At 37.6% G+C, this 17609-nt stretch overlaps 1 protein-coding gene across 1 annotated transcript in view; it reads left to right on the forward strand.

The window, feature by feature from the left end:
• Nucleotides 1-16769, forward strand: part of LOC136876438 (probable ATP-dependent RNA helicase DDX60) — a 152053-nt gene extending 135284 nt beyond the window's left edge. The window contains exon 8 of the mRNA XM_067150413.2: nt 15018-16769. Coding sequence (XP_067006514.2) covers nt 15018-15317 — 300 coding nt within the window. The 3' untranslated portion in view covers nt 15318-16769. The remainder of the gene's footprint in view (nt 1-15017) is intronic.
• The last annotated feature ends 840 nt before the right edge of the window (nt 16770-17609 follow it).

Raw genomic sequence — 17609 nt, forward strand, 5'->3', positions numbered from 1 at the left:
CTAGACTGTAGTGCCTTATTCCCCGAATTTACATACCGATTTTCATTAAATTCTGTTCAGCCATTTTCTCACGAACATACTGCATTGCAGTCCACATGATTCACATAGTACCTACAAAACATGGTGAGACTGAATGGCTGTGGTAATTTTCTCCTCCATTTCTTAACTAACTGCGTGACACGTGCCCAGGAAACTGTATTTCGAAGACTGCGCGTGGTAGGTGGAAGTAGGTGCAGAACCGGCCTGCTCTGCTCTCTCCTGCCCTGTCTGTCAACTTGCGATGGTGCAATGATTTGTGTGGATTACAAAAATCTGCACTGCTTTATCTGCTTCGCCTGCGTCCCACTTCGAATTCCTTCCCTCTCAACTTCCATTTACTTTCTTCAATATCTCGAAAATTTCCCTCAACACTTTCTCGGGGATTGATGTTAAAAATTAATTTGGACTTTAAGGAAACTTTTAAGCCCAAGAAAAACACGGGTCATCGCTTTGGAATTAAAGATATAACTGGATGAAAAAATGTTGACACTCCAACACAGGGCGGCACACAGCCGGTATCGACAGGCAGACAGCCAAGGCCAACTAATCTATCTAGTGCGGCCTTGGCACAGCACGTTCGGTTCAGGCACATTCCAGCTGAAGCGGAGCATGTCCTGTTGCCTCTCGAAGTTCTCTCTAGGACGCAGTTACAGTCCTGTGTCCTGTGTCCCGTGTCTCGGCACTCTGTACCGAAACACTCCGCCTCAAGTTCCTAATGTTGCGGAACAAGTGAATGTTCCGGTCTGCCCAACCCTACTTCTGTGGCCCGCATTACTGAGATACTGTAGCAACTTACAAATTTGGGTTATGCATCGAACCCTCTTCCGCTGTTATCCTTGGATTTTCCTACCCGGAACTCTCACTCGTCACACGCAATCGTTGCCACTTATTGAGGACATTCAAATTTGTCTGCTATCATCGCATGCAGAAGCAGCTGCCACAGATAGAGACAAATTAATCCAATTAATCCGTTCAAATCGTGATTTTGAATTCGTCAAACTTATAAAAGACGTATTGTGGTAAAAATGCAAAAGACGAACAATTTGACCTCACTTTCTCCAAATGTCTTCATTGAATTATGCATCTACCACTTCTCGTGACGTAAAAAGAATGTGCTGACTGATGAACGGGTGAGCTTAAATCAAGACAATTTGGAGAAATTAGGGTAGTTTTTGTTCAATGTTTCAAAAGGAACTAAATTTTGATAGTGCATATTTTCCAGTTTATTGTGCATGTTTTGGCACATGATAGTGCATGAATGCATGCATATTTTGAGATTTGATAGTGCATGGAAATCCAGGCTCTAGTCATTACCATTAGGGTGGCTGCTGCTATTTTCGGAGGCCCAGGTTCGATTCCCAGTACTGTCAGAAATTTCAGAATGGCAGGAGGGCTGTACGTGGTTAAAATGGTACTTGCAGCTCACCTCCACTGGGGGTGTGCCTGAAAAGAGCTACACAACCTCGGTGTGAGGTCACAAGTTTACTTTTCTACCTTTAGGATTCCCACTCTCAGTTGGTTTTTATAATTAAGTTTGTTCCGAATGCTGTCTCCTCCAGCAGTAAATTTTCTCACATTCCCAGAATGAATACAGTGGAACCTCGATTCTCCATTTTTGGAGGGACCATGGGAAAGAAACGTACAACTCGGGAAAACGGAAAATCCATGAACAAATGGAAACCATCAACAATTTTGTTAAACATCACAAAAATGTAATATGTATAATTATAATCTTACAAACACTCCTGAACCAAACCAAACTACAGCCCCAATGGGCCTTTGCCTACTAAGCAACCGCTGTTCAGCCCAAAGGCCTGCAATTTACGAGGTGACGCATGGTCAGTGTGACGAATCCCCTCGGCAGTAATTCCTGGCTGGCTAGACTGGGGTTGCCATCTCACCCTTAAATAGCCCCTCAATTAAAGGTAAATCATGTAGGCTGAGTGGTCCTGGAACCAGCCCTCATATCCAGGTGAAAGTGCATTAACTGGCCGGGATTCGAACTTGGGCCCTTCAGGTGAGAGGCAGGCAAGTTTGACCGCGAGGATGGTTTCAAACTTTAATTAACGGAACACGAGTTAAAAATCTCTATAATTTAAATTCAGATTTACCGGGGAAACTTTGTCAGTTTCCTATGAAAACTTCTTTCAGTTCAGCAACTTTGATCAGCCAAACTCTTCAAAAGAATCTAATAACGCCAAGCCAAACAACAACAATCAGTCTGATCTGCATTAGGGCAGTCACCCAGGTGGCAGATTTCCTATCTGTTGTTTTCCTAGCCTTTTCTTAAATGATTGCAATGAAATTGGTTTATTGAACATAAGCTGAAAATAAATACACCCAATCCCTAACTCCCCTTCCTATAAATGAATATTTGTCCCAATTTGTCCCCTTTAATTCCAGCTTTATCTTTATATTGTGATCTTTTAAGAGGCTTATTGGTGATCAATCAATCAATCAATCAATCAATCAATCAATCAATCACAATCAATCTACCACAAGTAGTTTTTACTTCTCTAATAAAGCACATTAGGTACAAAAGCACCCAACATGATGGCAAAAGTCCTTCTTTTTTAAATTTATCATTGTAATTTGGTCACCGGTATACTGTTCGTACAAGTGATTATTTTCATATTGACCGTATTGAAATTAAATTATTAAAAGTTAAACAATTAATTTATTGAAACCACCTATTCAATACTAGTAGAGTCTTTAGGACTATATTACAGTCATTGTATTAAGTTTAAGTATGGTACATGTTTCGCCTGCCATTGCAGGCATCATCAGCCACGAATTCTAACTCCACGTCAGAGCTCTGAGTGGATGCTCCGGTACTAGGATTATTCATAAATCATATTTTTCATATAACAATTTGCACTGAAGTACAAGAACATTAAGGTCATAATTTGGAGTAAATAAGCCGTTCATGTCTTGAAGTTCTTGAACATTACTTGGACGTCACATTAGAGCAGTAAGTCGTAATAAAATAAGAATGGGGTTACAACTGATAGAGTAAAATAGAAAAGCTAGATGAGAATTACAGGGAACAATAAGTATAGTAATGAAATTAAATGGCGTATGGCTTTTAGTAATGGGATGTGTCCGAGGACTTCGGCTTGCCAGGTGAAGGTCTTTTGATTTGACGACAGTAGGCGACCTGCGCGACATGATGCTGAAATTATGATGAAGACAACACATACACCCAGTCCTCGTGCCAGGGGAATTAACCAATTATGGTTAAAATTCCCGACCCTGCCTGGAATCGAACCCGGGACCCCTGTAACCAAAGGCCAGCATGCTAACCATTTAGCTATAGAGCTAATAATAATAATAATAATAATAATAATAATAATAATAATAATAATAATAATAATAACATGAAAACAGGTAAATAATAAGCTGATGTATAAGATAAGAGTAATAATCAAGGGGCCCCCCCATGGCACTTAACGCCCTTGAAAGGGCCTTGGCCTGCCCAGCGACCGCTGCTCAGAAGTGTATTGACAAGGTGGACCCAACATAAACTATTTTAAATAGTTTCTTTAATAGACTTACTGATTAGTTCAGTTTCTGAAGATCTCTGAAGTTTTTACAACGTTGATCCATACCTTAAGCTCCCACTGTGGATCAGTGGTAAGAGTGTTAATATTCAGATCCCAAGATCAAGGGTTCAAACCCAGCGGAGGTAGTTGGATTTTTGAGGGGCGGAAAAAAGTTTGTTCAACATTTCACGCTGTACACTGTTGCTGATAATATATCTGGTGTTTACCAGACAGAATTAATTACAGAACTCAGCCATAGTTCACCCAAGAGAAATGCAGTTTACTCTGCCATCTGGTAGGGTAAAAACAGAATGAAAAAATTTATATGCAGGCAGCCTAGATGTCAAATTAATGCCTGCTCATAGTAGCTGAAGAAATACTATTATTATCACTTAAGAGTTTTTCTGACTCCACTCTGGACTTGTAAGCACCTTCAGCCCCATGGTTAAAATGTTCCTTTAGCCCTTAATTAGTCACGTAAAATCTTTTAATGGATTTAGTCGCACATGGTCTTACAGACCGGGTACAAAATATACACTTCCTTCTTAAAACTAGAAAGAGTTTACCAAACATAAAAAATATTAGCATACATGAAGAATACAATCAATATACATGACTAAATGATGAATACAATCTAGAGAAATTACTAAATACAATAATTATTCTTGACCTTGCTTATAGAGGGTGTCGCAGGATGAATGGTCAATATTCAGGGATATGACAGGAACGATTATTTGAAGCAAAGAACTTCACATGGACATATGCCCTATTCTGAATGGTTTCTGAGACAGAACACATTTAATGTACATTTGTCTCTGGGCAAGTGGAGCGCACGTATGTGTCTTTATTCACGTATGCGCAGATTTCCTCATTTGACTCGCACGTGATTGTCCTTGTCTCTTACAGGCAATATCCACAGTTCGTTTATTAAGCAGCCGTAACTGCACACACAATACAAGAATACCCTGTAATTAAGATATACTTGTCAGTCAAGGAATGCACCAGATCACATCTCCTCTGGTCTGTTGGTTGCAGTAAGGTTTTTTATTACAGTAAGACGAAACGCTGGTTAATAGAGCAAACGCCTGAAAAGCCATACATCTAATTTTTGATCTGATTTTTGATATGCTCTATTGTTGGAAAAATATCTAATTCCCTCCATGGGAACTTAGAATTTCCATACAGTAAAAACTTTGTTAATTCGAAGTGATTGGGACACAAAAATCGGACTTCGAATTATGTGATTTTGAATTAACCACCAATTAGTAACTCAGAATTGCCAACCCTTGCCATGTCAAAATATTCTATGACCCATTACTGCATGCAATTAACCTTGATTCACATTTTAAACCTTTCAAATGCCATGGAAAAAATCTATTTCCAAAATGTATCCAACAAGGTAAATTTACAGTATTCAAATAATCCACTTGGATAACAAACATAACCTCATGCAACGAAATAAAGAAGAAGAAAAAAAAAACAAAACACAATTCAAAGATGAGGAGAAATCTATGCTGGCTCCCCTGTGCAAGTCCTTTATTCATTCTATTAGTGTACTGTATGCATTTTAGATGTCCTGTGCTTGCACGGAAAGTACCCGATGCCCTTAGAACATAATGGCTTATTGAACTTTCCTATAACAAGGGGAGAAAGTCTCTCGCTTCCGTCTGCATTACAACACAGTACAGAGACTATCCTTGTACAATTTCCCGCCATGGCACTTTTTTCGTAATTCAGAAATGCCAATTCTTGCCACATCACAAAGTATTCTAAGACCCATTAGTGCATGCAATCACCTTTATTCTCAGTTTAAACCTTTCAAATGCCATGAAAAAACTATGATTGTGTATTCCTTCATTCACAACATAATAATAGATATTATTGCAGCCAATGGCCATACAGATGTACGAGGTAATATTGAATAAATTGTGTTTTTTACATTTAGTCCATTTTACATCTTACAGAAGTCTGTTAGTGAGGTTCCTCTGTGTTTGCACCGCATTGCATGATATCGGTCACAATTTGACCCACACACCTTTCACTTGCACTTGTCTTCTGGGATATGGTATTTCTCTGTTGTGCATATTCGGTGGTGAAACCCATGGACCACTACACTCGTCATGCTGTGGCATAGGTTGTATCAGGCTTCAGTCCAGTCCCTGAAGATCATTGCATCCGGGGCGAAGAACTACGGCCATATCTCTCGTTTCTTCTTGGTGAGTTTTCTTAGTAGATCTCTGTAGGCTTCGGTGGCTGGCAGGAGCCTTCTATGAGGAACTGTGCCTTTGTTAACACATAGGTGAGGTGTGTACTTTGATAGAACTTCTCTTTTCAGGAAGTGAGCTTTGACTTTTTCTGTCTTCTAGATTTTTCTTGTTTAGGTTCTTCCATATCAGCTCTAATCTGTAGGTTATAATTCGTGCGATCTTCAGGTGGAATATGGTCATCGCCGTTTCCAAAGATAATTTTCTCAGATTTGTTATACTATTGGCTGCCGCCCTGGCTGTTGAGGCATGTCCTCTGATGTGTAGGTCGTATGTGTCCCCTCGGCTTTGCAGCATGATTTCTAAGTAGTTGAAGTTTGGTAAGTTTCGCAGTGAATTTTCTTTATATAGGATGTAGTAGTTTGCTGCCAGTCTTCCACCCCTTCTAAATGTTGTTTTCTCTGTTTTCTTTTCATTTAGGTTCAAATAGGTTTTTTTGGCCCAGGCTACAAGTTTGTTGAAAGCATCTTGGGCATTTTGAAGTTCTTGGGATACAATTACCATGTTGTCTGCATAGATGTTATTTTGACATTTTCAGTTGCTATTTCTTCTGGTACTGCTGCAGAAGCCATTATGAAGAGTAGAGGGCTCAAAGGGTCGCCTTGAAGGACACCGTTCGTTTGATCTATCATCTCTATTCTTGAGACTCTGTCGCCTATTTCTATTTGGTTTTTGGATAGGATGTTTTGTATGAGTCTGGTTTCTTGATTTCTTCCTGTGATTTCTTCTATTCTTCCTTTTGTCAGTTGCTTATTTAGAAGGTCAAACACCTTTCTGCAATCTATGAAGATGGCATGCAGTTTTCCTCTTGGATGTTTTAGAGCTGTTTCATTGTCGTCTTCTATGCATTTCACTGCCTGAATTGTCGATATCCCTTTTACAAAGCCGAACTGTTGTTCCGGTATAGTGTGTTCCATCATCAGTCTTAATCTCTCGGTAAATAGGCTTGTTAGTATTTTTAGGGTTGCGCACTCCAGGGCTATCCCCCTGTAGGAATTCGGGTCCCTTGTGTTTCCTTTGCTCTTATAGAGCAACTTAAGTGTTGCTACTCTCCATTTGTTTGGAAAGTTGCCTTGCCTCAGGCATTCATTGAAGAGCTCCATCCAGGTGTCTGCGAGAGCATGCACTGTTTCCTTTAGATGATTGAAAACAATACCGTTTGGGCCGCAGGCTTTGTTGTTCTTTGAGTTTGCGATTTGCCTCCATACTTCTTCTCCAGAGAAAGGACGGCATTCCTCTACTTCTTCCTCCCCGCGTGGGATTTCTGGGCCTGTTTCTTTGGCCTGGAGTTCTTCTTTAAAATGTTCTTCCCACGTGTTAATTGGGTCTCTTGGGAAATAGGACTGCTTTGATGAGGGCACTTTGTACCATTTCTCCTCTGCTTGTTCGATATCTACTATACTACTGTCCGCACAAAGTACACTTACAATCTTCATCTGGCTCATTGATCTTCTCGTGAAACCCGTGTATGGAGAATCGTGTTATGACGTGGTGCTGCGTGTTGCACTCTCTAGTCCATCTATCGTCCATCATTGCTGGTGAAGCATAGAAGTTGAGGTCAGTTTCACTTTTCTTCCTTTCCCTGATGTTTACTAGTGCCCTGCTTGCTTCCGTTGATTGTAGGTAGAATTGTGATCGTATGTCTTCTATGAAGTACGTCTCCCACATTATTTCATATACCATCCGGGATGGCGCTGTCTTTCCAACTCTTCATGAACATTGCTTTTATTCATTCTATTCTTATCAGGTCTCCAATCTTCAGCTTTTCCCACACAATCTCAATTCCATATGTTATCACTGGTGGTACTGTCATCTTGAAAATTCTCATCGCCATGCTAATTGATAGGTTTGATATGTTTTGGATACTGTATGAGGCTCTGATTGCTGCTGCCGTTCTTTCTTGAATATGTATACCAAAGGACACTGCCACTGTCTGTAGTGTAATTCCCAAATATTTGTAATTTTGCACCTTTTGTAATGGCTTTTGTTGTAATGTTATGTTGTCTTTGGGCGTTGATATCACCTTTTCTGAAGGTCATTTGTACTGTCTTTTCTTCATTTATCTGGCTATTTTCTTCTGCCCAGGTCTCTAGTCTGCGGACTGGCCTTTGCACAACCTCCTTTTCTTTCGCTCCAATCACCATGTCATCTGCGTATAGGATCAGCTCTATTTTTGATCCTTCCTCTACTATGCGGTTCACATCTGCTGTGTAAATGTTGAAAAATGTGGGACTCATGGGATCCCCTTGCATAACTCCATTTGTCTGTATTATGTCTTCAGAAATTTCTATGTTGTTTATTCGGATTATGTTCCTCTGTAGCCGATTGTCCATTTCATTTTCTCGATTGGCTTTCACCTGTTGATTGAGAACCAGGACAATTACAGACTATAGCAAAGACAGAAATGTGAAATTGAATTAATGCTCAAACTTGAGTGTACATTTCTCTATTAAATTAAAATTCAATTACCCTAAAACTAATTGTAAAATATCGTAAATTACAAATACAAAGTGACTACAATGAATCCAATTTACAGGACATTTTGAAAGAATGGACTCTACCAGACTCTCCCATAAAATGTATGATTTCTGCAAAAAAAAAAAAAAAAAATGGCCTCTAAACCAAAGTGGTATAAACTAATGGAAAAGGGCCTTATTGAACTAGGATCACCAAATCTACCAGAGCAGAATGATATCAGAATTTAGTCCAAATATGGGGATTTGAAGAAGGAGAAGAAGAAGAAGAATAGGAACCTATATGAGGTAAATAGTCAGAGGAACGGAAACTTGCAAGTCGTTAAAAATGAAGAACTACTGGGCAAGAAGGAAGGCTGAAAAGAGGTTGATTCCATGTGGTCTTAGGTGACTCATTCGTGAAGAAAAAGAAGAAGACCAGACATTCAGATGTTACACTTGCCCAGCACTTTCTAACGTAAAAATTGTGCTGCTCCACAAAAATCAATGAATCTCTGTCACCGAGAGTAACAGACATTATAACTAGAGCTCTGCTCGGATACAAAAAAATATTATCTGCATCCACACTTCCTTCATTCACATGCCCGAATGGTTATCCGTGGATATTACAATTATTTGACTATATTACACCTGAGATATTGTAACGGATAGATCTATTAACGTAAAAGTTTCAAACAAATTTATTTAAAAACCACCATTTCAATACTTCAAAATCTCTTAAGTCTAAGATACAAATACTACATACATGTTAAAATGGGACATGTTTCGCTTAGGCTTTGTAAGCATCTTCAGCCATACCTAATTTAAAGCTAAGTCAGGGCCCTGAACTGGGTTTCTGGGTTTCTCATTAAAGTATAATAATACAAGATAAACAGTCATAAAATCTAGTTTGTGGAAAAAGCATGAGAAACCCAGTTCAGGGGCCTGACTTAGCTTTAGATTAAGTATGGCTGAAGATGCTTACAAAGTGTAAGCGAAACATGTCCCATTTTAACATGTGTGTAGTATTTGTATCTTAGACTTAGAGATTTTAAAGTATTGGAATGGTGGTTTCTAATAAATTAGTTTGAAACTTTTACATTCTGTACTCCAATACGGCTATCATAATGAGACTCATAACGTGTAATAGATCTATTAACGTAATAGAATAGGCCTGATACCTGGCACCAGCCCTCCTACAGTGACACCTACCGGAATATTGAACGATCTCCTTTTGGAACCTTTGTTCCTTCCACTAATTGTGGGCCGGAGCAAGTAACAGACTGTTCAGGTAGTACATCTGGTGGTAGAGTTTTTCATATTTCCTATCATGAAATGAACAGTATACAGTAATAGGACATTTATTCAAAAAATGAAGCAAGTTCTACTTCTTTTACTTGTAAGTAAAGTAAACTCGTGTCCTCATGCTGAGGTGGTGCAGCTCTCTTTAGGCACACCTCCATTGGAGGTGAGCTCCATGTACCATTTCAACCACATACCAGCCCTCCTGCCAGTTTTAAATTCCTGGCAGTACTGGGAATCGAACCCGGGCCCCCGAGGACGGCAGCTAATAACACTAACCGTTACGCTACAGAGGCGGACCTTTTACTTGTGATCATATTGGATTGTTCGTGCATAGGACATTCCTTCAAAACATTTATTAATCAAATTCTAATTTTCTGTCTACTTGTGAATATTATTGTAAAAACTTTATACAGAAGATTCATTCAAAAATTATTTGAGAAACAAGCTGTATTATTATTATTATTATCTTATTTTCTATTTTTTGTCATTATCATCATCATCATCATCATCAATGTTCCCCTCCAGTCACCCGGGTGTGGTTAACAAGTTTCCTCCACTCTTTCTGTCCCTCCACTTTTCCTGCTCCATTACTTCCGCCACATCCAACCCAGCTTCTCTGATGTCCTTCCAAATCTGATCCATCCACCTTCTTCTTGGTCTTCCAACTGGGCTCTTTCCCTTAACTTCTCTTTCCAATTCCCTTCTTGCTACCCATTCCTTTCCAATTCTTTTTACATGTCCGAACCATCTTAGTCTTGCTTTCTGTACTAATGGTCCTATATTTAGCTCTTCTCTGGTTTTAATATTTTGAATTCTATCTCTTCTCATCTTTTTTACCAATGTTCTTAAGAAATTCATTTCTACTGCTTGGATCTTACTATCTTGTCTCTTATTAGTTACCAGTGTTTCTAGTCCGTATGTTACTATTAATATGAAATACTGTTTACATAACATTAATTTTGTTCTCTTGGGTACTTTGTCATCCCATAAAAGCTCTCTGACTTGATGATAAAATGTTGTACCTTTACTTAGTCTGTTATTAATTCCAGGGTTTATTTCATTTCTTCCATTAATAATACTACTCAGATATGTAAACTGTCCTACATTCTCTAACCGTTCTCCATCTATGTTCACCTGGCTTCTCTTTTTCTCTTTCCCACAGTGCATGACTGCAGTTTTCTTTTTACTAATTACCATTCCAAACTCCTTCAGATTTTCATTCCAAATGTCCAGTCTCCTTTGTACTTTCTTTTTTCCCTTTCCTCAAATCACCACATCATCTGCAAATACCAAAGCATTCACTTCGTCACTACTGATACTCTGTTTTACACATTTTATGATTTCATCCATCAATATAATAAACAATAATGGCGACAGTGCACTTCCTTGCTTGAGACCCTTTTTTGTATAAAATGTTTCAAAGTCACCACTCCCCACTTGTACACTGCTTTTACTCTCATGAAAAACATTTTATGCTTGTTAATTAATGATTTTGGTACATTTCCTTTCAGTAGGCATTTCCATACATGTTTTCTCTCAACTGTAACATAAGCTTTTTCCAAATCCAAAAATACGAAGTTGATTTCCTTGTTCCTTTCCAGATGTTTTCCCGTTATTGTTCATACTGTAAATATCAAATCCATTGATCTATTTGGTCTGATGCCATATTGTTCTTCCTCTTAACTGTGTTTCTGTTATATCCCTCAGTCTTTTGTCTATGACTTTCTCCATTATTTTTAGCCCATGCGATAATAGGGTTGTACCTCTATAATTTTCACATTTTTTCCAATTTCCATTTTTTGAACAGTGGTGAAATGCTTCCTTGTTGCCAATCTTCAGGTATCCTTTCATCCTTCCATATGGCATTGAGGGCTCATATAGCCACTGTAGTCCAATGCTTCCTGCTGCCTTAATCATATTAGCATTGAATTCGTCTTTTCCACTTGCTTTACCTTTGGTCATTGCTTTCACTGCCCTTTCAAGTTCCAACCATGTTATCAGGTTCTCTTCTTTTTCTCGATCTGTTATTTTCATTTTCTTATCTCCTTCTTCATCCGAGCAGTCATCCTCTTTATAAAATTTTTCAAAATACTTTGCCATCACCTTCTGAAGAACCTTTTCGTCATGTACTATGTGGATCCATCTTCTCTCTCTAATGCCTTTATATTTTCTTGATTTATTCTTTTCGATTTTATTACTCTGTATAATAGTTTCTGATTTCCTTGACTATCTTGCTCAATTTTGTTGGTAAACTATCCCCAACATTCATCCTTTTCTTCCTCGATACTCCTCTTTACTTTTAGTTTCAATCTTTTGTATTCCACATGTAACCTTTTTGTCTTTTCACATTCCTCTGATACAGCTTTTGCTTTTCCTTACCCATTTCTTTCTCCACCTTGTTCCTGTCTTCTATTTCTTTTCTTATTTTGTCTGTCCACCACCATGTCTCCTTTCCCTTAAACTTTGCTTTTGTTTTCCCGCATACCTCTGTTGCTGCTTCAACAAATGTCTGTCTTAAATTGTCCCACTCTTCTCCACTTCGTATTTCCGTGTTAGGCAACTTCCTTTCTATCCAATCTTGGAATGCCATTCTTTTGTCCTCCTCCTCCAATTCCCAAATCCTGATCTTTGGTTTTTTTCTTCAGTACGCCTGTTGCCATTTCTTGATGGATGCAGTGTTTTTGTATCCGTCTCTTGGCACAGGCCAGAGAAAGTATAGCTTCCACCGAAGTCCCAGTCTCATCCATGGCTGTGACAATATGGAAGCTGCTGGGGTATGAATGGTGCTGAGTAATGACATTTGGAGCACAAATAGTGTCAGAGTGTTATGAAAGGTGTTGCTCATAGGATCAGTTGTCCTGAAGTGGCACCTTCCGGTCCAGTGAGGAAAGCAATGGCAGACTACCTCACTCCTCATCTTGCCTAGTATGCCTCATTTGGGCTCTGCCATTGGTTTTTGTGGTTTTCCTATAACTGCATAACCTTTGGTGATGCTTTCTGAGGATCCAACCAGCCTCTGGGCTAATGACCTAACAGACAGACAGACAGACAGACAGACAGACAGACAGACAGACAGACAGACAATTTTAGGGATTTTTACTTGTTTTAATTCCAGAATTAATAATCTATAATCACCTTCCATACTTTCACTGGGGTTTATCTTCATATTAATGATGTATCTTCCCCATTCTTGGTCTCTTATTATAAAATTGATGAATCCATTCCAACTATATTGGCTGATCTTATGGGTATTCCTCTTCATACAAAAGTTATTCTGATAAAAAAGGCCAAAAGTTTCTCTCCATCTTCATTTCTATCGCCATACACATGTGGGCCCAGAACATTTTCATATCCCATTCTATCAGTTCCCACATGAGCATTCAGATCTCCCATTATAATGATCCCATCTCCTACAATATGGTTTGTGAATATTGTTAATGTATAGTAATGTTTGCATTAATAGCTGTTCATCATTTCACATGCTTGTGTTCACATTAATCATGCCCTCCCTCCCCACCTCCCCAAATAATGACCTGAAGTCAGAGCATCTGCTCATCACTGCTGCCAACTTGATTAGTTACATATTGAAATCACGAGACATCCCCATCTTCATTTCTGTCGCCATACACATGTGGGCCCAGAACATTCTCATATTCCATTCTATCAGTTCCCACATGAGCATTCAGATCTCCCATTATCATGATTCCATATCCTACAATATGATTGCTACAAGAGCTAATGTTGCTTTCCTTTTTGGAGGAGTTCTTGCAGATTTTTCTTGCTTCTTATACATCCTAACCAGTGCTGCCAACTTAGCTGATTTTCCACTAAATTTGGCGGAATTAGAATACTGTCGGCGGAGAAATATATCATTTAGCGAACAGCGATTTTGGGGGGGAATTCTAGATTTATTACAGCGGAATTTAGTGTTTTATCCATTTTACGTTTTTTTAAATTTGTACTCCAATCTGTCTCCGAGCTATTCCGTATTTCTTGTCAAGAGTTAGCAGTCACATGAGGAAAACATGTTATTTGGATTTGATGTTATGAGATCATGCTGTCAAATTTGTAATGCGTGAAGAATAGGTACTTATCTCTTAGTTGACGAATGACGACAGATAATGAAACTCTGAGAGAGAACATTTATATTTATGCTATGAAGAAAGACCGCTTAATGAATTGGCCTCTTTTGCGTGTGGCCTTTGAGGTAGGAGATCCACCTAGTTTGCACCCGGCCAGTAAAACGCCTACAAAGTTTTAGCTCGCCAGCTTGCAGGCAGGGGGTTAATCCCAGTGAAACTCACAGATCAGATGAGTGCTTTATTATTATTATTATTATTATTATTGCTCATTTTAATTGCTCATTATTTGAGATCAGATTTCTTGGCGGAATTTTAGCAGATTTTTAGTAGTATTTAGCAGATCTAGAAAATATAAGTTGGCAACACTGATCCTAACTGCATTCTATACATACGAATTGGACGAAATAAGACCGTACTATTGAAATGCTGTGTTTGTCAATTAAATGCATTATTCAAACATGCCACAGTTCTACTTACTTGGTATTACCCAGACAGATTTATAATCCTACAGAAAAAAAAAAATGCCTTACTTATACCCACAAATGTAACACTAGTGATTTTCACAATACGGCATTGGCAATACATACATTTCACAAGTCACAAAGAAGACCATGACTATATAGTGCCAACATTCATGATTAACAGTAACTGTAATATGTCATACTATCAGCAAGTAGGGACTTTAAACTGTATGGTTAGTGACACTGAATCGAATCCAATAGTTGGAAAATAACTGTAAATCACCACTTTCGCTATTAACAGGGGAGAAAGAATAAGGTTGTACCCTTAGTGTATAAGCTTAAATTGCAGGGAGTATTGAGGTTGGTTCTAGTGTATGAGACCCTCGTCAGAATTACTTGATATGAGATCTGGAAGAGATTCAAAAGAAAGCAGTACAATTTGTCATGGGTGATTTCCAACACAAGTGTAAGGTTGATAAAGTATTGCAAACTTTGGGCTGGGAAGACTATGAAGTAAGGATATGAGCTGCTCAACTAATCGGAATGTTTCAAGCTGTCAGTGGAGAGATATCATAGAATGATGTTAGTAGATGAATAAGCTTGAATGGAGTTATTAAAAGGTGGAAATGAAAATAAAGTTATAATTAGAGAGGACAAATTGCAGCAAATATTTGTTTGTAGGAAGAGGAATTAGAGATAGGAATCATTTATTATGGGAGAGATGCTTAATAAATTTCCAACTTCTTGGAAAACTTTTAAGTACAGACTAGGTAAAGAACTGATTGGGAATATGCCACCTGGGTGACAGCCCTAAATGCAGATCAATAATGACTGATTTATTTATTTCTAATTGAAATGAATGTTGTTGCAGGTTTTCACAGATGTGAAAGTCATTCCACTTCTGGATTGCTCTGTTCAGCTCAATGGATATGCATGGGACTTTTACAACCATGGTATTCTGGCATCAGTAATTAATGATAATGGTATCCTGTCAGGTGATGCCTTCAAACTGCTGACTGATTTTAGATTAATGCTGTGTACTGTATGTATGTGCTTGGAAGAAATTGGTATTGGCCCCGAAGATGACCCTGTCCTCTGTACATTTCAGACCGTCTCCAAGAAATTCAACCAGTTGTACTATAGAGAATTCAATATTACGGAGAAAATTTAAATTGTTCCTTTTAAAGTGCTGTTAAATTGCTGTGATAAGAATCCTGACTGAGGAATATATTTTTATAAATGCTTTTTTTTAAGACATTAAGGTATAGAATATTTTAGAATTTTGTAGAACAAATTTAAATCTTTTAGACTACTACTAGTTCAAAACTATTGTAGATTTTGCTGTTGGTGTGTGATGTTCTTGCCTTGAGATTTAGTGTATGAGGCCTAAGTTTAACCAGAATGAAAAAGTCATACAAGTTTGTTGTTTTTGAAGATTTCTTATGTGGCTACATTCAGTTTATAACTGTTACGTTCTTCACTTTGAAAGAACTAATTTTGAATAAATTTATAAACTATCTGAAAAAGAAAACACATGGTAACAGAATAATACCTGAAAAAGGAAGCAATTAATTAAAACTGATTGATGTTTTTCGTTCTTTAAAGAACAACATCAGATTCTATTACATTGCTCTCAAATATATTTTCAAATGTATAACTTAGATTTTATATTTATTTATATCCTTATAAACTTGAATTTTGGAACTTAACGAAGTCCTCACTGCTCTCCACTCTAGCAGAGAATGTGAACTGTTGCAATACCATTACTCTGTCATTAGTGTTATTCCAGCTGGCTTAATAAGTCCATTGACCCTTCGCCACGCCACGCTCGCTGCCCTGGCTAGGTCAATAACACACTATAAATTACTTTCAGATGTTTTATTTTTAGTGCTCCCCTAATTATTATTATTATTATTAGCACCATATTAAAATTGTTTTGTAAACTATGCAGGGAGTTTTAATGAGCATTTAATGGGTTTCCTATTATACCAGTAATTTTCATGATGTCATTTTAGGCTTATGTAAACTATTTTAGAATTTATAATATGCAATTTTAATATTATTATTATTGTTGTAATTTCATGTGCTTTTTGTAATTTAGTTTATTATTTATATTATTGGCTTTACGTCCCACAAACTACTCTTTTACGGTTTTCGGAGAAGCCGACATGCCGGAATTTATTCCCTCAGGAGTTGTTTTATTTCCAGTAAATCTTCTGATACGAGGGTGACGTATTTGAGCCCCTTCAAATACCACCGGACTGAGCCACTCAGCCTGGCTATTATTATTATTATTATTATTATTATTATTATTATTATTATTATTATTATTATTATTATTATTATTATTATCATCATCATCATCATTATCATTCTTTATAAATTAATAAATGAATTGTTCTTTTATAAAGTTATTTATTCAAAATGAATTAGTTCTGGCAGATTGAAGAACCTAACAGTTATAAATTAATTGAGTCTAAATTGAAAAGAGATGGCTTCAGATATTACAAATCATATCCATTCATATATTATATTGATTGTAATTTCAACTGGTGCTAGAATTTCTTACATTGTAAATTTAATAAGTAGTCTGACAGAACAATAAAGTTATCATTAAAATATAGATCTTGATGAAATTTATTTATCACCCATACCCCTCCAAAATCCATTGTAAAAGACACTGCTATGAGACTTTTCCTGTGGTTTTGCATATTGCTTTCTATCTTATCTTCTTGTCCACATGCTACAGTATTATGTTCAAGAGTGTAACTATTATGTATTTTAAAATAACATTATGATTATAGGGTTTCCACAGACCTGAAAAGTTGGGAAAATTTACTTTTTGTCAGGGAAAGTTAGGCAAGACTTTGAAAATAGGCAGAAAGTCAGGGAAATTAATGACAATTGTTCAAAAGTCAGGGAAAATATACATGTACTGTACCCGTACCTGGTGTGAAATGAAGAAAGCACTCGTCTCAATTGTAACCTGAAGCTCCGCGGGCATGGAAATCCTCCCCTTTGCAAATTCAATGTATAAAGATTGTAAACAAATGAACTTATATGCTATCTTTAAAAAAATGAAAAATCAATAAATTAAATTTATAAATGAATGGAATTCACATACAATATGTAAACAAGAACAAACTATTAAATATAAGACACATTACATTATTATTATTTTTTTCAATTTGCTTAACGTGGCACCGGCAGAAATAGGTCTTATGGCGGCGATTGCTAGGAGTGGCAAAGAAGCAGGCATGGCCGTAATTAAGGTACAGCCCCAGGATTTACCTGGTGTGAAAATGGGATACTACGGAAAATTATCTTCAGGACTGCCGACAGTGGGGTTCGAACCCACTATCTCCCGAATGGAAGCTCACAGCTGCGTGACCCTAACCGCACAGCTTTCTCGCTCGGTATTGAAATAATCCCTTTTAATAACATACAGAAATAGCCTATTATA

Source organism: Anabrus simplex, chromosome 6, assembly GCF_040414725.1.
Source record: "Anabrus simplex isolate iqAnaSimp1 chromosome 6, ASM4041472v1, whole genome shotgun sequence".
Taxonomy (NCBI): Eukaryota; Metazoa; Arthropoda; class Insecta; order Orthoptera; family Tettigoniidae; genus Anabrus; species Anabrus simplex.